General features: G+C 41.1%; 1 protein-coding gene across 3 annotated transcripts in view; it reads right to left on the reverse strand.

The window, feature by feature from the left end:
• The window catches only part of MYH11 (myosin heavy chain 11), a 115,847-nt gene that overhangs the window by 20,012 nt on the left and 71,905 nt on the right, over window positions 1–23,930 (reverse strand). For all 3 annotated transcript variants that reach the window (XM_072610365.1, XM_072610354.1, XM_072610376.1), the window contains 20 exons: window positions 23,576–23,728; window positions 22,193–22,366; window positions 18,933–19,106; window positions 17,472–17,586; window positions 15,880–16,073; window positions 15,250–15,371; window positions 15,061–15,130; window positions 14,788–14,948; window positions 13,482–13,590; window positions 12,962–13,093; window positions 12,571–12,777; window positions 10,071–10,208; window positions 9,426–9,549; window positions 7,868–8,039; window positions 6,662–6,874; window positions 5,791–5,935; window positions 4,006–4,212; window positions 996–1,100; window positions 753–905; window positions 143–391 (listed from right to left, as the gene is read on the reverse strand). In XM_072610365.1, the coding sequence (XP_072466466.1) occupies window positions 143–391; window positions 753–905; window positions 996–1,100; window positions 4,006–4,212; window positions 5,791–5,935; window positions 6,662–6,874; window positions 7,868–8,039; window positions 9,426–9,549; window positions 10,071–10,208; window positions 12,571–12,777; window positions 12,962–13,093; window positions 13,482–13,590; window positions 14,788–14,948; window positions 15,061–15,130; window positions 15,250–15,371; window positions 15,880–16,073; window positions 17,472–17,586; window positions 18,933–19,106; window positions 22,193–22,366; window positions 23,576–23,728 (3,117 nt within the window). The remainder of the gene's footprint in view (window positions 1–142; window positions 392–752; window positions 906–995; window positions 1,101–4,005; window positions 4,213–5,790; window positions 5,936–6,661; window positions 6,875–7,867; window positions 8,040–9,425; window positions 9,550–10,070; window positions 10,209–12,570; window positions 12,778–12,961; window positions 13,094–13,481; window positions 13,591–14,787; window positions 14,949–15,060; window positions 15,131–15,249; window positions 15,372–15,879; window positions 16,074–17,471; window positions 17,587–18,932; window positions 19,107–22,192; window positions 22,367–23,575; window positions 23,729–23,930) is intronic.

Raw genomic sequence — 23,930 nt, forward strand, 5'->3', positions numbered from 1 at the left:
TATGACTGGAGATTGAGTGGTCATTCATCAAGGAGAAATAGGGAAAAAAAACATGCAGAGGAACTTCAAATACTAACTTGACTCAGCTGACCATTTACTATGTGAACCACCACAGGAAAGAAATCATAAGAGCAGATTCTACCTGGTCAAACTTCTTTTGTTTCTTTTCCAAATTGGACACCAGTTGGCGTTGGTTGTCCAAGTCCACAACCAGGTCGTCCAGCTCCTGCTGAAGCCTGTTCTTTGTCTTTTCCAGTTTGTCATAAGATGCTGCCTTCTCCTCATACTGTTGGGTGAGGCCTTCAATTTCTTTCTGGAGCTTCTTCTTGCCTTCTTCAAGGCTCTCCACAGTGCTGGCAAAATCTTGCAGTTTCTTCTTTGAATCAGAGAGCTGAAACAAGAAATTCCAGTAAGAAGAAGGGTATGTTATAGTGTGCTCCTCAGTTCCCTGAAATGAGCCCACCTTGTGTCCTATCCTTGTAAAATGAAGTAAACCAAGATTTCTCTTCTTCTTCTTGAAGGCATCCAACCAGTGGGGAGAATGGAGTGGCTAATAACTGAACCAATGAACTAAACCACATGGTATAAGTTCTCCATGGTCCACACTTTAGGATTCTCTAGGTCTAAAGATCCAGTAAGAATTCAGGTTCAGGAACTGAGCTGGGTCATGGATACAGCATAGATTCTTAGGACAAAACCCTTCTGCCTCTTCCCAAATCCTGCCTGTTCTTTGAGTGGGATCAAGATGGCACCTGTATATTAAGAGTTGAGATGTGTCGCTCCAGGGTTTGCTTGGCTTCTACTTCCTCATCCAGTTGGTCTTGCAGGCTATTCCTCTCATCTTCCAGCTGGCGAAGTTTAGTAGACACATTCAACTTCTGTCGTGTTTCTTCTTGGAGCAGCTCCTGTGAAAAGAACACACCAATTTCCCCTACCATGAGGATTTGTGTCTCAGCCTCGCTCCCATTCCATAGCTGGTATGGCATGATACTTACTTGAGTATCCTGCAGCTGGGATCCTAGGGATGCAACATCTTTGGCCAATTTGATGGTCTTCCCCTCTGCCTCATTCAGCATTCCAGTGACACTCTCCACTTCATTCTAAGGTTCAATTACATGTAAGGGGAGACGGGTTGGTTGATTCAATTGACAACCCTCCTTAACCATACACAAAATAACACTCTATTGGATGGAAAAGCTAAAATCTGCTACATCTCAGGATCAAATACTGAATTATCTGAGATCTCCAGAGTATCGTCCCACCTATGAATGAATTGCAGAGTAAGACTATATTGATTGGGACTTATAGAACTGCCTCTAACCAGAGCAGTTCAGTTAAATTAAAGATATACAAAAATAGAAAAGGCTGACTTGGGTGATGGTGGGTTCACCTTCACAAAAACTTGCATGACCACTTACTGGGTATGTTAGAGAAAGGAATCTTTGTTTTTTAGGCACAGGTGTATTTGCCTTTGAGGTTCTTTCCAATTCTGAATTATTGGGATAAATTGGCTTTAAGCACCTTAACAAGAGAAGCACAGGCAAAGATAACTCTGTGTCTGACCCATTCCATTTCCATAAGACACACACAGGTTGGACATTTACCATGGGAAGAAAGACATGCCCTTCCCTTGGGAAGTATGTTTACTAGAAGGAATTTGTGGTTCCCTATTCCCATACTTATCTCTTCATCTATTTGGAGGTGCCTCAAGATAGGGAAGGTAATGCTTTATACCCATCCTTAAGACCCTAACCCATCATAAATTTCCTTTTTGTCACCCTAGAGAAAATTGTATTCAAGATCTCTGCTGTTCTAGATTTTTGTAGTTCTAATATAAACCATTTTAATTCCCTTCCTGGAATCCATCTCATTCACATTTTCACAGATTCTCCAAATTAATAGAGTCTATACCCAGAGGAGAAGTTGCTTTTGTTATGATGATAAAATCAATCCTCTACAGAACACTTAGTCTCCAAAGTACAGAGGGAAAAACACCTCTCTCCTATCCTGAACAAATTAAATATTAATAAGATTCTTTATATACTTTGCAATTCACAGAACAGCTAAATCAATGCAAATGAGTCAGATTCCTGAGAAGAGAAGAAGGAAGGGGAAATGCACTCATGGTCTTTAAGAATTATGAAATGAGTGGTAGCACACTGTTCATTTCCACCAAGAGACAAAACTGAAGGAAATTGGCTGATTTTGCAATAGTGGAGACTGACGTTTGCTATAAAGAACTTTCTGTGAGACTTCAGAATGAGCTTTTTGGGGAGGCTGAGGGAGCCTCCTCTTGGAAAGAGCTAAGAATTGCAAAAAAATTTAAAAAGCAAAAACCAAATCCATTGGCCCATGATGGGCTAGGTCCACAGTTGGGTAAAACAGAAGTAGCGAATGCACAAGTATAAAACCAGGAGAACACTAGGCAGCAGTTCAAATGAAAAGAGCATGGGAGTTTCAGGGGACTACATGCTCAATACAAGTTCATGGAATGATAGAGCAGCCGAATCTAATGTGATGTTAGGATGCACTGATAAAAGGACACACTACAGAACAAGGAAAATTACAGACCCGTTGCATTCTGCCCTGGTTGGACCAAACTCAGAGAAATCTGTACAGTTCTGGCTGGTATGTTTTAGGACAGATAATTGATAAGTTGGAACGTGTTCAAAGTAAAGAAAGTAGAATAAAGGGATTTGCAATTATTGCATAGGATTGGTTGAAGGAACTAGGGATATTTTATGTTAAGAGAGAAGATTTGAGGGGTTGAGGATGAGGTACCATAGCTATTGTCAAATATTTGAGCTGTACGACCCTGGACAAGTCACTTAACCCTGATTGCCTGGCCCCCCGCAAAATCAAATCAAATATTTGAAGGGTTATAAGGCAGAACTGGATGCAACACAAGTTTCAGAGAAGTCTATATAGGCTCATTTGTAGGAAAAAATCCTAACAATTAGAGCTATCCCAAAGTGGAATAAGCTCCTAGAGGAGGCGCTGAGTTCTCTAGCACTGAAAGTCTTGAAGCAGATGCTGGCTGAGCACTTGGAGTAGTGGACAAGGAATTCCTATCAGGCAGGAGTTGTTCTAGGCAAGGTTCTTTGCCAAGATGATGTGCTGCTAACTAGTGTGGTAGACAGGGCACTGGACCTAGCGTCAGGAAGACCTGAATTCAAATCCAGCCTTAAAGCCCCTTACTAGCTGTGGGACCCTGGGCAAGTTATTTTACCTCTGCATCGGTTTCCTCAATTATCAAATAAGGATAATAATAGCATCTACCTTTCAGGATTGTTGGGAGGATCCAATGAAATAATATAAGACGATATATATAGTAACCATTATATAAATATTATTATTACCTCAATTTCCTCAACTGTAAAATGGGAGTTTTGTAATCCCCCAGCAGGGTTCATAGCAGCCCCTGTCTCCCAGTGTTGTTATGAAGACTCAAAGAGATGATATTTTTAAGGTGCTCAGCATAGTTCCTGGCACATAGCAGACACTATATATTAGTATGATGACCTCAGTTTCCTCAACTCTAAAATGAGGGTGATAATGGCACCTACCTTGGAGCATCGGAAGAAATAATCATTGTAAAGCACTTGGCACAGTGCTTGGCACATAGGAAGCACCACATCAGTGTTAGCTACTATTATTATTACCTTGGTTTCCTCATCTGTTAAATGAGGATAATGATAGCACCTCCCTCCCAGGGTTGTCGTAAGGATCCCACGAGATGGTATTCATAAGGCGCTTATCACAGTGCCTGGCACGTAGTGCGTATGATGTAAATATTAACTATTATTATGGTGATGATGATGTGGCTAGTTATTATGTTACTAGCTTTTATGACTAGTTAATACTCAGAAGGTCTTTGCCAACCCCAAGATTTCAGCGGTTTCAGAAAGCCAAGGAAGTTCAAGTGGCCAGGGCTGGGACCTTGCCCGTCTCTCTAGTCCCTAGTTGTTCATGCCCCCCACCCCCACGCCGGGCTCCCGAACTCACCTGTAGCTTGTGGACTTTATCATTGAGCTCTACTCGAATCCTCTCCCCATCGCTGCACTTGGACTGGAGGTCCTGCACCTGCGCCTCCAGTTTCTTCTTCTTGTGCTCTACCTCCTGCTTCGCCTGGTTCAGGGACCTCAGCTCGTTGGACAGGTCTGCGTTGTCCTTCTCCAGCTGCTGCTTGTTCTTGTCCAAGTTGGCCTTGGCCTGTTGCAAGAGCACAAGAGGAGACGCATGATAGCTAACCCTGTAAGGCTGGCTGAGACCAAAGGGTGCAAAAGCTGCTCATGGAAGCAAGGTCTAATTGAATTCAGTATTTATGGAGCACTACTACATGCGTTTGTGGTGGGTGAGCAAAGAGATGAGGGAAAACATGGTCTCTGCCCTCCTCCTAATAGAAACTAAGACACAAATACACAAACAAAGGACAAGTACAAGTAGGCATTTATTATCATAGTCTACGTGGGCCTCAGCTTCTTTTTTAAAAAAGGCAAAGATAATTACTCTCTACCATCCTACCTAGTACAGGCCAGATAATGGAAAGAACCATAAGAAAATTAAATTTCTGGGGAAGGAGGAAGAGATGATGAAAAAAGCCCTGAGTTAGGAGTAGTCTAGGAATGATAGTAACTTGTGTTCACGTAATTAGCAAGGTTTGTGAAGTACATTAAATATATTATTTTATCTGAGCATCACAACCTTGTAACATAGGTGTGATTGTTATAGATGAGGAAACTGAGGCATAGAAAAGCTAATGACTTAACCAGGATCTCTCAGCTAGAGTCTGAGGTGGAACGCCAACTATTTTTCCTTCTCCAAGGCCACTCCACTGAGTCACACCCACCTCTCAAGATGGAATCCTTGTTCTGTCACTAATTAGGTATATGATGGTAGACCCATTTAAGAGGCAGAGTCATGTTATATGATAGGAGAGATGAACTTTCATACCCAAAGATCTGGATTCAAATCTCAGCTCTGCACTGTGACTTGGGCAAATCAACTAATCTCTCCAACGTTAATTACTAATCTCATAGGTAGTAATACCAGGCCTTTTAACTTCACAGGACTGTTGTAAGGATCATGTAAAAGAATATGTGGGGAGATACTTTGAGAACTTTAAAGAGCCCTAGGGCTCTGAGGTTGTAGTATGAATATCTTTAGCCTTTATGTACCTCACCTTCTTTCAGGCATCTAGTAGCACAGTAGATAGAGTGCTGGGCCTGGAGTGAGGAAGACCTGAATTCAAATGTGACCTCAGACCCTTATTAGCTGTGTGATCCTGAGCAAATCACTTCTGCTGTGCCTCAGTTTGCTCATCTGTAAAGTGGGAGATAATAGTATCACCCATCTTGTACAGCTGTGAGGATAAATGAGATAATATTCGTAAAGCCCGGTGCATCAATGCTGGATATCATCATTATCATGATGATGATCCTGGACAATGTAGATTCAGAGTCAGAAAGATCGAAATTCAAATCCTACCTCACGAACTTTTCAGCTATGTGACTCTGGGCAAGTCCCTTAGCCTTTCTCACCCCCTCAGTTTCCTCATCTGTTAAATGGGGATCAATGAGACAATATATTGTAAAGGATTCTGCAAACCTTATAAATGTTGGCTGTTATTGTGGTTTCCATCAAATAAAAGGAGGGCAGATAGCTCACCTCCACCTAGCTCTCCAAGCTGTTGTTTGATAGGCCAAATGAAACAAGAGACTTGGAAATGGCTCATTCCCACCCTTCTAAGCTGCCTTCCTTCCTGAAAGTCCCAAGACATGCTCGGTTTACCCTCTTGAACTGCTCCAGTTGTTCTGTGAGCTCTTCTACCGCCTGTGTGTGCTTCTGTCTCATCTCTTGGACCTGGGCCTCATGAGCCCGGGTCTCCTCATCGAGAGCTTTCTTCAATACCGTCACTTCTTGTTCCCTCTTGGCTCTGAATGGGAACAAAGACATGGAAGGTATTTGAACAGGTAGAGGGGGATGAAGAGCATGGGGGAGGGACTTGTTGTGGCCTTGAGGCCACATGTGGCCCCCTACGTCCTCAAGTGTGGCCCTTTGAATTCAACCTTCACAGAACAAATCCCCTCAATAAAAGGATTTGTTGGACTTAGTCAAAAGGTTGCACCCAAGGACCTAAAAGGTCCCATGTGCTCTTGAGGCCTCAGGGTCCCCAGCCTTAGACTTGCTTGGTCCTACTTGATGGATTATCTATGACTAGTCTGTACTTGCAAACCAGCTTCCCTTTGTGGTCTTGTGTTTGTGTGTAAGCATGCACATGTGTGTGTATGTGTGTGTATGTGTATGTGTGTGCATGTGTGTTCTGGAAAGATAAAATAACTTTAATATTAAGCTAACCAAAACATAATCTAGAAGTGAGACATTCACCATAAATCATGGGATGCAAAGCCACTAAATCCAACCCACCTCACTGTTGGAGTGGTTGGTTTAGTCATTGCCTTTTGTTGTTTTAACTACACTACTGGTTCCCCTCTCCATTCATGCAGATAACTAGGACTTGAATTTTAAATGCCACTATTTAAGTAAAAACCACATTTTTTTTTTAAAAGAAGCCCAAATGGCTATTGTGGGAGATAGTCTGTGTGTGAATTTGAGGGGCTATGGATTCCTTGGGACGTGGAACGGATGCAGATTTCTGTACCTGAGTTCCTGCTGGGTGGCTGTGCTATCCAGGGTGTCCTCTAGCTCTGTCTTCAAGGCCTCCAGCTCTTCCCCCAGGTCTCTCTTCTGTTTCTCCGCCTTATTCCTTGCTGCCCTTTCTGAATCCAAATCTTCTTGGAGGTCAGAGATATGGCCCTCCAACTCTCTTATCTTCTTCAAGGCGTTGTTTTTCTGAGCAATTTCATCATCAAGCCTGTGAGGAGGAAGTCATCATGGCCTATCCATCTATATGGTGATGCCACAAAAACTCTTTTCTAGGACCAGATGCTCTCCTTCCCCCTTATATCAGCAATATTCCTCCTATTATCATGGATAGAAGTCCAAGAATCTGAGAGAAACTGGGTTGAAGAAAAGTGAGACAACCCATTGTACCATTCCAGTACTACTTTTTCTGGGGGGTGGTTTGGTCTTGACCTGTGGTTTCACTAGCATACAGTCTTAATGTGGAGATGTCCTTCAGTGATCCATATTGCTACCTCATATGTAACTTCATAATCCTAAAAGAGTTGTCTGAGGCAGTGAGAAGTTAAGGATTTGCCTATGCTAGTATGCCTCAGAAACAAGACTTGAACTCAGGTTTTCCAGTTTCCCAAACCAGCCATCTCTCCACTATATCACCCTTCTTCTAATCCTTTACTGGCATCAAATTCATTTATTCAACAATTACAGATCCCCTACTATGTGCAAGGCATTAGTAAGTGCTATGGACAATGCAAAAAAAATGTCTAAGACTTGGTTCCTGCCCTCAGAAACCTGAGAGGAATTTACAGTCAAGTAGGAGAATAAACTGCGTACACAAAATCTATGAACACCGAGTACCATCTAACAAGTAGTGCATGAATGGTGTGAAGGACTATGGAAACCCAGAGGAGGTAAGGATCACTTCTGGTTGGGTTGAACAGAAATGATTTCAAGGAGGAAAGGATATTTAAACTAGGTCTAAAAGGACTGCTAGAAGTTCAATGGAAGGAGGTGGTTTGGGGGTGAAGAGAAAGCACTAAGAATTCCAGACAGAGGAAAAAGCATTGAGGATAGGTTTGGAAGCAGAAGAGGGCAAAGTGCATTTTGTTAGCGTAAAAACACACTAAGGCTTTTGGGACAGGCACCCTGTAGTACCAACTCCCAAAGGTATTGTAAGATTACACCTGAGCTATCCAGGCAGGCTGAGAGAGTCAGTCCCACGTACTTGGCCAAAGCTGCCTGGAGTTCCTCTTCTTTCTTGGCCAGCTGCATTTTCAGCTCAGCAATCTGGGCCTGGAGGTCAGCAATCTGTTCATGGAAGTCACTTGCCTCTCCCTCTAGCTTCCTCTTCAGTTTCTCCAGCTCTTGCCTACTCTTCTCTTCCTTCTTTAGACGTACTAAGAAAAAGGCAAGCATCTCTTGAAATGGAAGCAACCAGCTCAAGGGATACTTGGGGAATAGATCTCTGAACTTAGACAAAAAAGTATTGAGCAAAGAAGTCAGAACTGAGAAAATGATACACACAGTGATGAAAGTCATGTAAACCATGACAGCAAAAGTCAAGGATTACGATAAATTGTAATGAACAACCTGGATCCCCGAGAGAGGAAAGGTCTATACATGTAGAAAACACAATATGCTTTGAGATATGGTGTCTGTATCAGCAGGCTTGGCTTAAATTTTTCGTTTAAAATTTGTTAAATTTTTTTAACATTGTTAAATTTTGTAACATTTTTAATCGTAAAATACTGTTGTTACAAGAAATAGTTTAAGTGGTAGATAGGAGCAGGGTTAAGGAGTCATGCTATGGTTATGAAAGCAGAAGGAAACAATTATATTATTTTTAAAAGATAAGAAAATGAACCTCTGCTGAGTAGACTTAAATTGAGATAATCAGGAAAATGATACCTAGTAATTCTCATTATTCAAATAATGATTTTGAGGCGTGAATAATAAATAAAAACAAGAAAACTTAATAAGAAAATATTAGTTTGTGATTTACAAAGCATTTCCCTCACAGCAGCTTTAGGAGTATCCAGGGGTATCCAGTTTGAACTGGCTGGTGAGACCCAATTGTTAAATTTTCACTGTGGGCATTTACACTTTGGAAACTGGCCAGCTACAAACTGGAGCTTGATTTCGTGTGTTGTTGATCACTGGGACTTGAGAAAGTGATGAAGAAAATGTAAACGGTGCAGATCAAGCAACACATCTTTTTTTTTTTTTAAGACAGACAATTGCCCAATATTTATCAGTACACCACTGGGTTATCATTTCTATTCAAGATTCTCCTCCTATATCCCTATATCTTAGCTCATTAGGGAGAAAGGACATTTTCTATAGCACCTACTATGTGTCAGGCACTGGGCCAAGTGCCTTTTACAAATATTATCTTATTTAATCCTCACAACAGTTCTATTATTATAATTTCCATTTTACAGTTGAGGAAACTGGGGTAAACAGAGGCTAAGTGACTTCCCAGTCTCACATAGCTAGTAAGTGTCTAAAGCTGGATTTAAACTCAGGCCTCCCTGATTCCAGACCCAGTGCTCTATCCAGCTGCTTCTAATTATTAATAAATTATTAATAGAGACTATTTTATAGTCACTTCCCTATTTTTGCTGAGGGCTCTACTTATCCTTCATCATACTTTTGGCATAGGGCAGAGCATGACTGATTCTCTTAAAACATAGCTCCAATCCAGCATTCTCATGTTCCCTTTTCTAATTTCCTTATTTATTAAAATAAATTCAGTTGCAAGACCCTCGAGCTAGTGCATTTACCTTCCAGTTCTGAAATCATAGATTCATGTTTATTCTTTAGCTTTGTAAGATTCTTTGCTTTTTCCTCCTCTTCTGCCAGATTTGTTGTTAAATCACTTATCCTTTCTTCAAGGAGTTTTCTTTCCTTTTGTGAAAACAAGAAATATTGTTTGTTGAAAAAAAATGCATTGCAGGAGTTTCCAGGTAGCAACTAAAAGAGAGAATATGATCCTGCCAGGAGTAACCTAGGATAAGGAAGGAGGTCCCCATGATCTTGATACAGTTAAGGAGAATGGGACAAGTCCTCAGAGAGTGCTAAAGACATTTTCTCTCCCTCTCCCTCTTTTCCTTCCTCCCTCTCTCCCTCCCTCTTCCTTTCTCACTCTCTCTCTCTCTCTCCGTGTCCTTCCCTCTCTCTCTCTCTCCCTCTCTCTTCTTTCCTCCTCCCTCCCCCAAAACTCATACATATAAACTAGACATGAAAAATTAAAAACCAGCAAAAAAGATCTCAATAAAATGCATTAAAGTAGGTCTTACATAATTTTAAAAGGTCTGAAAGACAGGTATTTAAAATTCCTGGAACAATCCAGCCACATCTTGGAGGAAAGAGGGAACATTTCAGGTGCACATCAGTAACCCTGACCTTATTAAGCTCAGCCCACTCACTTTGGTTAACTTGTTGTTTTGATCATCCATGACTAGAATGTCATCCTCCATTTTCTTGATTTTCGCCTCAGCTGTGACTTTCTCAAGTTGTAATTTTTGCCTCGCGGCTTCTTCTTCCTCTAGCTGCTCCTCAAGGTCCTTTATTGGGGGCAAATAAATAATCACAGTCACAGAGTCTCAGAATAGGAATGGCTTTCTGAGGCTGCTTGAACCAGCATTCACTAAGCCTATAACCCCTTTTACAAAGCTGGCCCCTTCCTCCTTTCCCAAGCTACCTTACTCCTCTCCACACACTCCAAAATCCGATCACCACTGGCCTGCCCCAGCGCCATGTCTTAGCACTGGCTATCCTCCATGACTTAGATTCTATGCCTTTTCACCACTACCTCTTAAGTGTCCATGGCTTTCTCCAAGGCTCATTTCTTTCTTTCTTTCTTTTTCTTTTTTTTTTTTTTTTGCAAAGGAAAGTAAATTTTATTGATGCAGTTATCAAAATATTTTTTTTTTCCTCTTTCTTTCTTTTTCGAGGGGGGAAGGCAAAGCAATTGGGGTTAAGTGACTTGCCCAAGGTTACACAGCTAATAATTGTCAAGTCTGAGGCTGGATTTGAACTCAGGTCCTCCTGACTCCAGGGCCAGTGCTCTATTAACTGAGCCACCCAGCTACCTACCCCCAAGGCTTATTTCAAACACAGCTTTCATTCCCCTGCCACTAGTGCCTTCCCCTTTTAATTCTGTATACATCTTCTAAATCATTTCCATGTTGTCTCCCTCATTAGGACATAAGCTTGTAAAGGGTGGGGGCTGCTTTTGCCTAAGTCCTGTGCAATGCCAGCACTTGGCATAGTGCCCAGCATGTAGTAAGTATTTAATAAATACTTGTTAACTGACTGATCATCTGAAAGCAGTACAGCTGGAAAGAGGGTATAGAGATCATCTGGACCAACCAAGCAGTATTTACATATGAGAAACTGAGATGCAGAAAGGAGAAATGATTGAACTACTAAGGGACTAGAGCCTAGGCTTTCCTGAAGAGGAAAGAATCAGGGAGTTCTGAGGTAAGCAAGAAAGAGAGGCTGGATTTAGAGCCAGTTACTAAGGGTAGACAAGGAAAAAAGCCTCCCTAGAGTATATCACAAAGGGAGATGCAACAAGGGACACTTCTCCCCTATTACTTTTTATAAATGCCTATAGTTTCAATACTAGAAAATGGCTTTCTACGGCATCTAGTTTGTGTGTGTGTGTGTGTGTGTGTGTGTGTGTGTGTGTGACAAATCAAAGATGACTACATTGTTGTTGACAGCCATTTTCAGCTGTTTTCAACTCTTCATGCCTCACTTAGGGTTTTCTTGGCAGATACTGGAGTAATTGGCTATTTCCTTCTCCAGTGTGTCCTCATTGTACAGATGAGGAAACTGAGGCAAACAGGTTTAAGTGAATTTCCCAGGATCTCACAGCTAGTGAGTGTCTGAGGCCAGATTTGAACTCAGGAAGATGAATCTTTCTGACTCCAGCACTCTATCCACTGAGCCACCTAGACTGCATTACAGTAGTTTATAAAAACTTCCAATAGGCAGTGGTCTACAATAGCAACAATTATTAACCCCAGCATAGAGCTCACAGATGCCTTTTGGCAGGTCTGGAAGGACCAGAGGAGCTCCCAGGGGCTCTAGGATCTCTTTGGTTAAAACCAAGAAGATACTGTGCTGAAAACTCTCCATGGCATATATAGGCTTTGATTCAATTCAACACCACACCTGTTTTGTGTCTATATGCAAAACACTATGATAGGATGTAAGAATAAAAAGAAAAAATGAAGCAGTTTGCACAGGACTTATGGGAATCTGTAATGGAATTATCTTTCATTCTCTCTGTTTCTGTCTTTCTCCTTCCCTCTCTCATTTTTCTCTTCTCTCTCATTTTCCTTCTTCCCTCTTTCTCTTCTCTCTCCTCTTTTATTCTCTCTCCCCTTTCTTTTCTCTCTTTTTCTATTTCTTTTCTCTTTTTTCTCTCTTTTTCATTCCCCTCCTACCCACTCCTCTCTTATTGTCTCTCTCCTCCCTCCCTTTTTCACTCTTCTCTTCTACTGTCTTTTTTTTCCCCTCTCTCTCACTTCTCTCAAAAGAAACATTTTTATATTATGGGATCACAGTCCTAGATTCATACCTTTAGAACAGGAAGGGACCTTACAGGTCATTTAGTCTAACCCTTTCATTTTATAGACCAGAAATCTGAGAGCCAGAGTTTATGTGACTTGCCCAAAGTCACACAGATCATAAGTAGCAGAAGTAGGATTTAAAATCTGGTCCCATGATTCCAAAATCCATTGTTTACTCCACTCTACAATGTTAATCTAGAGTTGGAAGGGTCCTTAGAAGTCATTTAGCCCAACCTTCTTATTTTACAGCTGGGGAAACTGAGAACTAGAGAGACTAAATGGCTGGAATTCAAACTCAGGTCCAGTAACTCTAAATTGAGCCATCTTTCCGTTGTGCCCTTACCAGCATCTGTTGTGCCATCTTCTTCTTCTCGGCCTGTAGCTGCTGGCCCCTGTCCTCCTCTTCCTCCAGCCGGGCTTCCATCTCATGCAGGATCTCCTCCAGCTCCTGCTTCTTGGCGGCCAGTCGTACCCGCATCTCCTCTGCTTCCGCATACAGTTCAGTCTCAGCTTGGAGCTGTTCCTGAAGGAGGTTCTTCTCCTCGGACAACTGGGCAAATTAGAAAGGGTTCCCGATGTTATGGCACGGGCTCTCCATTCCCTCTGCCCTCCCACCAGTGAGCATTGGCTCTGTTGTAGATGAATGGCTATCCCATGCTCATGCCCTTCTCCAGGTATCCAGCCTGTTCTGAGATGCACATATGCTTTGGGGCTTTGAAAGCTCTTGGTGGTACCTGTGTGTGCTTCTGTTCCAGCTCCTTGAGTTCACTCTCTGCTTTTTGTTGCTTCTCCTTGATCTTCTGCAGTTCATCCTCCTTCGCCTGCATTTCTTCTTCTTGACGGGTCACTTGGAGCAGCGGTTTCACCTAGATTATACAGGGGTTTTATTTCTGTTGGGTATTTAATAGACGATGCACAATGAGGGAGTTATATTAAGTGGCTCTGTCTCAGGCATTGAACTAAATGAAGAGCGGATTCCCTGAACTTGAATCATATTAAATGTGTCTTCTTGGTTGAAAACAATTAAAATGACCTCCATCTCAAATTGAAGGCTTTACTTATAAGAGATATCGTGGCTAAGGGTGGGGAAAAGGGAGCACAAAAAGGTGGGGTAAAATGGGAGGGAAAAGGGCATTGTGAATGTTCAGGAAAGGAAGGTGTACACAGCTTGGGGTCCAGTTCTGCTCCAAACCCTTTGAGGTTTGGAATCACCGTAATGATATCAAATTGGCAAGAAGGGAGAAGCCCACTCACTTTGGTAAACAGTCTCCACCACTGCCAATTCCTTAGCTTGAGGTAGGCTGCACAGTTTCTCTGGATAACTTTCATGGCAGTGAGCTGCTGCTGCCTCTTGGCAAAGGCTCTGCAAAAAGGCAGTGATACACTGAAGAGAGACCATCTCTGAGAATGGAGAATCCAAAAAGATCTGTTTTTTCAGAATAGGATGACTTCATCTGGTCTATACCTGTCTCTGCCTTGGCCTTTAATATCCTATTCAGTATATTTTTTCTCCATTTTCTAACTAAATCATTTTCCTCTGTCTCTGCAAATTGTGAGTACAGATGAAAACTACCCTAGAAGCAGGGACCAAGTTTTGTTTAAGTTATGTTAAGGAAAAAATTAAAACCAAACAGAAACAAAGGGTCACACCCATCATGGACACTTTATATAGTTCATATTTTGTATTCTGTAGAAGCTTAGGACTTCAACACAAAGAACTGGTTCTGGCCACCAACCTATCCTAGATAAGTAGGAGGTGAAAGCTGGGCTAGCCATGGGTCACTGGGGAGGCAGGGTCTCCATGAAAACACATTGTCTCAAGGTTATAACCTTGGACCACAAACCTTTGAATGTTGGGACACCATCCACTAACCAGAAGGACGCCATTGCCCTTGCTGGTATATCACCCTCTACAACTGTATTTTTTGAAAGAAGAAAAATTCTGCTCTCCTTCAGGCTATTAATTGGGAATATCTAAGTGGAGACCAGTCACCTTTCCACCATTTTCCCCATCAGAGGGCTATGAGGCAAAGTGAATGATTTTTCCCATCCCTGAATGGTTATCATCTTGATAAAATCTACAGCATGGGGGTGATTTAGCAGCCCTAGCATCTTCAATTGGATTTTAGTAATGAAGTCATTGAGATGGGGATGGAAACATGGCTATCAGTATACTGCATGAGACTAGTCCCTAGGGCAGACTTACACACCCTCTATCTACTTGGTAATCCATTGGCATGAGTCTTTCTTTCTACCACTGCTCCCCAAAAGTAGGAATTGGTCAGGCCCAGCATATCCTAAGCATATAAACTCTTCATCAGGACTTTTAGACTTCTGGGTACTCTTTCCTTCAATAGATTCAGCTATTTAGGCCCGTAACCAGTCCCTCACAGCCTACAGAGTAGAGAGGGCACCCATTTTTCTCAATCGCAAGTTCATGGTCCATTATTATGTGATCCTTCATAGAAAAGATGAAATTCACAGTGAAAAACATTTATGGGATTGCATTCCAGAGGTACAGGGAAGGAGGTAAGATTGAGATATGAAAAAATATCTTTACTTTCTTGCCAGATAACCCCGACTCATTGCTTGGAACGCCATGATGACATCTGTGATCTTCAAGTCTCTCTCCTCTTCCAGATGAGCTAGGACACCAGTTCTAAAGAAGATTTTACTTTGCCCAATTCTGTACAAGTTGGGATCAAGTTCTAGTGCTTTAATCTATAGAGGGAGGAGGAAAAATATTCTTACTTCCAACAAGAAGTCGAGTGAACAAAACATGTGTCTTCTCAAAGGTCTAGATGCTCAATGTATGGGCAAAGCCTGTACTTACCATGAGGATACAAGCCTGCTTCCCATCCATGAACCCTTTAGGGATGGCATTTGCTGCCAAGATCTCATAGCTGGAAATAAATGACAGAAGTCACTTGGGCTGCTTCACCACCATCTTTCTTTTCACCTGATCCCCACTGACTAAGCATCCCCACCAAAGTAAGGTGTTCAGAAACAGGAGAGAACCTACCGTTGGCGGAACTCTTGGAATACAATCCTGTTGGGGAAGCCCTGACGACAGATCCGGATGCCTTCCAAGACTCCGTTGCACCGAAGCTGCTCCAGCACCAGAAATGCATCAAGTTTTCCAGACTATGAAGACAGTTAGAAAGTGATGAGGGGAAGAAGAAAGCGATGAGCAGTCTAGGACCACATGCAAGCTCAGAAATGGAGTTATTGAGAGCTGATGTGTCCAGATCATACAAATTAAAACCACCCCTACCAAAAGATCTAGCTAGTACAAGACTACTGCTGTAGATTTTCTCTTGGTCCTTTCTCTGACCTGCAGAGTTATGTGGAACACCCTTAACTGACCAGTGATAGAGCCCTTGAGGTCATTTGAGGTCAGATGACCATATCTTTTCCTCTTCCCCATGACTGCCACTATTTCTTCCTAGTCCATCTAAGCAAAATTAGAGTTCCTCATAGTATCCCCAGAGGGGCCATCCTTCCCCATTCAAGAGCACATGAGATCCCAAATCCTTCAGCATGGGCTTATGGTACTCTTTGGGGAAAGGTCTTAAAAGTTCAAGGTCATTTGGGAGGACTTAGGCAAAGTCAGATAATCCTCTTTAGAAGCTGGATGTGACATAGGTTTTACCCGCTTTTCATGGTTGGGGATGATACATCGGACAAAGTTGGGTGTGGTGTTCCTCAGTGTAGTCATTAGCTTGCCAAGTTGCTCCTTGTATAGTTGTCCCACTGTCCGAAACATGCCCTTCTTCGTCTTAGAGGAACTAGGCAGGGAGCTTTCTGTCATCTTAGCCATCTGGTCCAGCCCCACAATGCGATCGACTATCAAGCACATAAAAAAATCATGTCAACTTTACCCCTCGCCCATGTTGCAGCTTATTTTCAGTGGTGCTCCACATTCTTTGTGAGCAGAGCACAGGGCCATGCTAGGGACTTATGAATGATGCATAAAGCTTTCTGTGAGGAAATTCTTACAAAGGTGTTATCCCTGTTGACCTGGGAAATCATGAATTCCCTTCCCAATAGCTATAGTGGATGAAGAGATGGATTTGGAGACAAGAAGACCTGCATTCAAATCCTAGCTCCAAAACTTATTAAGCTGTGTGGTAATGGAGACAAGCGTGTGTTGGTGAGCCTTGGTTTACTGATTTATAAAATGAGAATTATAGTACCTACAATGCCACATTAATGGATTTGTGGTGAAGCTTAAATGGTATAATACATACAAAGTACTTTGCAAACCTTAAAATATTTGTGAAGGTCAGATATTATTTTTTCATGGACATGATCACTCTCAGGACAAATCGAATACTTTTCTTTGTGAATGAAGGCCCCAAGAGGTTAGAGGAGATGGAATGGGGTAGAAGAGGTAAGAGATTTGCTTATAAACCTATCTGGGAAGCCTCCACGGAGCTTGTGAGTAGTAAGGAAGTGAGCTTCTCTCTGATTAGCCTTTAAGAATGGAAATAAACCCCCTTAACCCTTAGTACATCTCACATAAAGTCTATCTGAATCAGGAGGAGCAAGTGCAACAAACATTTATTAAGCACCTACTATATATCAAACACGGTGCTAAGCACTTTACAAATATTTCACTTTATCTCTACAACAACATGGGGATGCTGTTATTTTCCCCATGTAAGAACTGAAGAAACTGAGGCAGAGTTAAAGTGACTTGTCCAGGGCCACACAACTTGTAAGTATCTAAGGCATCATTTGAACTCAGGGTCTTCCGTAATCCAAGCCCAGTGCTCTATCCACTGTATCACCTTGCTGCCTCTGGATCATCCACAAAACTCTTTCAGATTGCACTTAGAAATAAGACAGCCTTGCAAATAAGCACTGGGGTCTGGAAGAATAAAATAAAGTTGTAGGCACTAAGGGTTTGGATAAGACAGAAAAATACCACCCTTGGTCTCTAATTGTGCTTCCTTAAGCTACTTCGAACCTTTTCACCACCCTCAGGATACTGATGGAATCTAGGTTAGTTTGGGGGCAGCCAAGGGGATATTCTCTGGGCTGACTGCTCAACAAAATTTCATTAGCTCATCATCTAGTTCAAGTTGGGAACTGGATCTCAAATCTCCCTGGTGTGATTCTGTGATTATGGGGCAAGGTAGGATCAGATACTGGCTGTAAACCTTATCTGGAAAGGAGAATGAGGAATATAGAAGCAAATTTTCAGATTGTCTGTGATATAGTCAGGAAGGGGGACCATACCATCTTTCCATAGATCAGCCACGAACTTGTCTGAGGAGGCATTGAGCAGAGAAGTCACATTATCATTCAGAGGATCCATATTCTTTGTCAGCCAAGCACTTGCATTGTAGTCAACCTGTCAAGAATAATGCCATTTAGAAGACAATTAATTAATTGATCTCAATAAGGAAGAGTAAGGATTGGATCATTATGTGGTTATCTCCAATGAGATTATAATAAAAGTAATCCTAAACTCATCAGTTATCACTGGAATCAAAATAATAAGTCAATCAATAACCATTTTTAAACATATACTATGTGGCAGGTGCTGCCGAGAGCTGGGGATACAGAAAGAGGCAAAAGATAGTCTCAAGAGTCTCACAGTCTCATGGAGGAAATAACAAGCTAACAGATATATACAAACAAGCTATATACAGGGTAAACAGGAAATCATCCACAGAAGGAAGAGACTTTAGAACTAAAAGGGGCTAGGAAAGGTTTCCTGTAAATGATGATATTTTAGTTGGGTCATAAAGGAAGTTGGGGAAGCCAGGACGCAGAGACAGAGGGAGAACATTCTAGGCGTAGAGGACAGCCAGAGAAAATGCCTAGAACCAAGGAATGAAGTGTTTAATTTGTGGAACAGAAGCCTTCCTCACATGTTGGCAAACTGAACAACAGGATGATGGGGGAAGACACTGAATTTTATAACGGACTTAAATTGTAGTAAGAGAGATTTAGACTAAATATGAGGAAAACTTTTTAGAATGCATCAATTAATAAATCAATCAACAAGGGTATATTAAATGGCTACTAGGTGCAAACACCTTGGGCACACAGATAAAAATGAAAGTCATCATAAGATCACAGGCTTAGAGCTCTGAAGCTCAGAGAAATTTAGCGATGTGTTCATTATCATGCAGTTAGAATGTGGCAGACTTGGATCTAAAATAATAATAATTAATATTTACATAGCTCCTGCTATCTGCCAGGTGCTTTATAAACATTATCTCATTTGTCCTCACAGCAATCCTGGGAGGAAGGTGCTATTTTCCCCATTTTATACACGAGGATACTGAGGTAGACAGAAGTTAAGTGACTTGCCCAAGGTCACACAGCTGCTGAATTTGAACTCAGATCTTTCAGACTGAGCCCAGCACTCTATCTCCTGCACTAGCAGCAGATTTATGACCCTTGATCCAGAGTTCTTGATACCCTGCTACACTGAGGCTTGAGCTGCTTGGATGGGATTAGAACAGTCTGATCTATAAGCAAGAGGATAGGCTAGGTTGTTTCCAGTCTTAAGATCCCACAATTCTCAAATTATTCTTGAAGTCCTGTTCCCAATATTAGTTTCCAGGTTGTCTTTCCAATTTTGACTGGGCAAGTTCCTGAGTAAGGAGTTGGGGAGCGATATTCACAGGGGTTAACAAAGTCCTAAGACAGGAGGGAATAGTTCTAGATAGGGGGATTAATTAATACCTTTCCAGCATAGTGGATGATGGAGAACTCAGTCTTATCTTTGAGCTGCTTGGGTTTCTGAAATTTGGGATGACTGCCCTGTTCTGAGCATAGCTTCTCCACAAAGGACTTGTCTGTGGCTTTGGGGAACCAGCACTCTTCATCCAGCAGAGCCAGGACACCAGGAGGGTTGTTCTGGGGGGGGAAAAGCAGATCAAAGTCATGGTTAATTCACAAAACAAAACCCAAAGTACCCAAACTATGGAGAGATGAGAGTGAGGGGGGGTGGGAGGGATATAAAGAGGGAAAGACAGAGAAAGAGAGAATTGGCAACCTGTATATTATTTGTTTAATCTCAAAACATACAGGCATTCTCCTACTACCTATTATTTTCTTCCTTCTCCCTGTAATTTCTCTTGGTGCTGTGTGATGGTTCAAAATGAAATCATTTCCAAGTGGACTTGACCTTACTTGGCATTCCCAACCTTGATTGCTAGGGGAGAGTGGCTCTTACTCTCTCACACCTTCACTTTCTTCATAGAGGGTCAGGAGAACCAGATACCCTGTGCCTTACAAACACCAAAACATTAGACAGATTTTCTACATTAGTTTCATTCTTCTTGGCCCAGAGACTCAGAGTGGTAAAAGAAACACTCTATAGAAGGAGAACTTCTTAAGTCAAGTCAACAACAAACATTTATGAGGTGCCTATTACATATCAGGCACTATGTTAAGCAGTGGGGATACTCCATCTCTCAGCTCTGGGCATTTTCTCTGGCTGTCTCTGATGACTGGAAGACTCTCTCTCTTCTGCCTACTCACCTCCCTGGCATTCTTCAAATCCCAACTAAAATCTCACCTTCTACAGGAAGTTTCCCCCAACCCTTCTTAATTTCAGTGCCTTCTCTCTGTTAATTATCTCCTATTTATTCTGTATATAGCTTGCTTTGCCTATGTTTGTTTGCATATTGTTTCCCCCAATGAACTGGAAGCTCTTCAGGATACTTTCAGAAAAATCTGGAAAGACTTACATGAACTGATGCAAAGTGAAGTGAGAAGAACCAGGAGAACATTGTATACAGTAATAGCAATGTTGTATGATGATCAACTGTGAATGACTCAGGTAGTCTCAGCAATACAATGAGATAAGACAGTTCTGAAAGACTCATGATAAAAAATTCTATCCACCTCCAGAAAAAGAATGGATGGCGTCTGAATGCAAATTAAGGCATACTTTTTTTAAACTTTATCTTTCTTGGGTTTTTTTTGTCTGTGTTTTCTTTCACAACATGATTAATAGGAAAATATGTTCTGCATCACTGTACATGTAAAACCTATATCAAATTGCTTGGTTTCTCAGTGAGGGGGGAGGGAGAGATAGAATTTAAAACTCAAAAAAAATTTTTAAATGAATGTTAAAAATTGTTTACCTGTAATTGGAAAATAATATTAAAGAAAATATATAATATAATACATGTTCTATGTTATATCTAATATGGCATAATATATATTATATGATATATAATTATTATAGATAATATATGTGATAAATTGGGGATAATCAACAGAAATTATCTAGCTAATGCTAGTGCTAGGATGTGGAGAGACTTCTTATGGAAAGACAAGAAGGCAGAATGAGAGGTCAAGGCAACCTCACTCCTTATGATTTCATGTAATTATGAAAGCAATAAAACCTTGAAATCCCTCAAACTGGTCAGATATCCTGACAAGAAAATTTAAAACCAATATCATACCATAAAACAAGAAGCTCTGAAATAACTCCAACACAGCACCAAAAATATACTGCAAGACAATCATGAAAAGAAGGATGGACTGAGGCAGAATCCAAAGCTGTATCATGCACCACAAAAGAATTCTAAAAGCACAGCTAAGTGAATAACAGACAGAATGAAGAAATTAGAGGAATAAATAGAATCAACTAAATAACAATAGCCAATCAGCCATGATAAGGGACAAGCTGGGAAAATTAGAGATTCTCAGGAGATGCTACAACACAACAGTATGGAAATCAGTAAGGCATACATGTAAATATCAAGAAATTACAGAGAATGGACTTCATATACAAGAACAAGATAGCAGATGTCCTAGGTAAGTCAGGGGAAAAATTCATAAAATAATTATATTTTTAAAAGATTGAGAAATAATACTGATAAAAGGAATAGATTTGGAGGATAAATGAGAGGAGCAAACCTAGAATTACTGGGACCTCAGGGGAAAAAAATCTGACCACCATATTTTAGAAAATTATACAAGAAAACTAAAACACAAACTCAAGTAAGATTTGGTTAGAGGATGATGAGAAACCATAGTAGCAAGTATGGCAGTCTGGGTAGTAACCAAGACAAGAAGGCTTATTTTGAGAAGTACCATTACTGCTATCCAGTAGCTAGAAACTAACATGTACACATGAAACTATGACGTACAACCAGAAGGAACTGTTAGTTGCAAATCAGTCTATTCAAACACAACCATCTAAGCGTTTATACATATGCATATACATCTATACATACATGTGTGCAAGCATATATCTACATGTGGTATGCATGCATTCATATATACATGCATGTATACACATACATACATGTACACATACATACATATATACATATAAAAATAAGCAGGTAGATGGCACAGTGGGTAGAGTGCAGGGCCTAGAATCAGGAAAACTCATCTTCCTGAGTTCAAATCTGGCCTCAGTTTCCTTATCTGTAAAATGACCTGGAAAAGGAAATGGCAAACCCCTCCAGCATCTTCACCAAGAAAATCCCAAATAGGTTTTGCAAAAGTCAGACCCTAGAGAAAAAGACTGAATAACAAAAACATTCGATAGATAGAAAGATAGATAGACATATGTGTGTGTATACGTATATGTGTGTATGTGGGTGTGTGCTCTCCTTTAAGAAAACAATTCATTGGAGAAATGAACTCATCAATTAGAAGGTACAAATAGAATTTCTACTTTACGTAAAACGTTCTTTTTGATAGTTAGCATCTCTAATGTACTCAAGCAATTGTTTGCAGGTCATTAACTTTTTAACAAACAGGCTAGGCAGAGAAACTCCAGGCTTCAATTTTAGGAACCACGGCCATCTGACAACCCCCTCCCACCCCACCCCATAAGTCAAAAAGATTGTCCACTGAGCGAAGCCACACACCCAGTGTATAGCAATACCCTCAGCCTTGCTGTCTCTGTACAAAAAGCCCCTGTAACCATAAAATAGGGATGCATATGTGTCCTACAAACAAAGATGAACTCTCACCGGCCTCTCAATCAGTTCAATGCAAGGTTGCAGATCCAGGCCAAAGTCAATAAAATTCCACTCAATCCCTTCCCTCTGGTACTCCTCTTGCTCCAGGATAAACATGGTGTGGTTGAAGAGCTGCTGCAGCTTTTCATTTGTGTAATTGATGCAGAGTTGCTCAAAGGAGTTAACCTACAGACAAAGCAGATCAGAAGAGACCCATGAACCATGAGAAACCAAAGGGGAAAATATGAAGTTGTTGTCCCTCAGAGCAACTTGGGCACCATGGAAAATCCAAAGCCCATGATTTCTACAGCTAGGGGAGTTTATTTTTTAAGATTTCAGCATATAACTTGAACTTAGAAGTTAATGTTAAATAAAGAACATTCTATATTGAATGCAAAGCCAAAAAAAATTGGCAATCTGGCCAATAAACATTAAAGATTTTTACTTGCCTTGGAAGTAGGAGGTACAGTTAAAAAAAATATGGCTCCCTCCATTTTTGCCAATATCAGAAAAATATGGCCAATCAAATTATTTAAAAGTCATATCTGTTGGGCTTGAGGATTTGGGACACTGTAATATATTTAGTTACTTAAAGATAAGGGCATTACTGACTCTGTGGGAATTTGCTTGAAACAAAAAATAAAGCCACACTTGGAAAAACTGATTCAAGGTCTCTCGCAAGCTTGTCTAAATTTCTAATTCTGTTTCAAGGTCAGCTCCTCTCTCAAATGTGTCCACTCTGTGATAAGCAAAGCTAGCTTATCTCTCAGGCAAAGCCTAGGCAGAAGACACTTTCAAACTTTCCCAGGCTGAAGTGGGACAAGGATGAGCACTTGCAATTTTTCTTTTGAGGCAATTGAGGATACATAAATTGCCCAGGGTCATACAACTATTAAGTGTCTGAGGCCGGATTTGAACTCAGGTCCTCCTGACTCTAGGACCAGTGCTCCATCCATTGTACCACCTAACTGCCCCAGAGCCCACATTTTCAAAGGCCTTCTCTACATAGTTTATGAAAAGTAAATAAAGAACAAAGATCTCAACAGTTTTGCAATAGATAGAACTCCGGGCCTGGAATCAGGAAGACCTGAATTCAGATTTGGTTTTAGACACTTCCTAGCTATATAATCCTGAACAAGTTACTTAATCGTTGTCTGCCTCAGTTTCCTCAATTGTAAAATGGGGGATGATAATAATGGCACCTACCTCTCAGGGTGGTTGTATGGAAAAATGAGATAATGTTTGTAATGTGTTTTATAAACCTTAAAACACTATATTTATTCTTGTTATTATAGTAGAGCCCAACTCAGCCATCTTCCTTTCTCAAGAAAGTTCTATTTCTCCAGAAAGAAGCTATGTCACAGGCCACAGTCATCAAAACTTCTTTTACTTTACCTCAAAGATCTCAAAGCCAGCGATGTCCAGGATGCCCAAGAAGGATGCTCCTTGTCTGTGTGTTTTATCTAGAGCCTTGTTCACTCGGGTCAGTATCCAGCGGAAGAGGCGCTCATATGTTGCTTTGGCCAGTGCTTCTACAGCAAAGTCAGCCTGGAGTGGTAAAGAAACCAAAAGACTACTTGCAAAGTCTCATATGAATGATGTCAATTTTTATACAGCTTTTAATTTTGCCTTCTTCCCAAACTTAACACTTCCCAAGAGAATGAAAATGCCACTCCCATAAAAGACAAACTGAAAGACATGGGCTCATACTGTAAGAGACATATTGCTTAGCCATGTGAAAGAACTTTAT

Source organism: Notamacropus eugenii, chromosome 1 (assembly GCF_028372415.1).
Source record: "Notamacropus eugenii isolate mMacEug1 chromosome 1, mMacEug1.pri_v2, whole genome shotgun sequence".
Lineage (NCBI taxonomy): Eukaryota > Metazoa > Chordata > Mammalia > Diprotodontia > Macropodidae > Notamacropus > Notamacropus eugenii.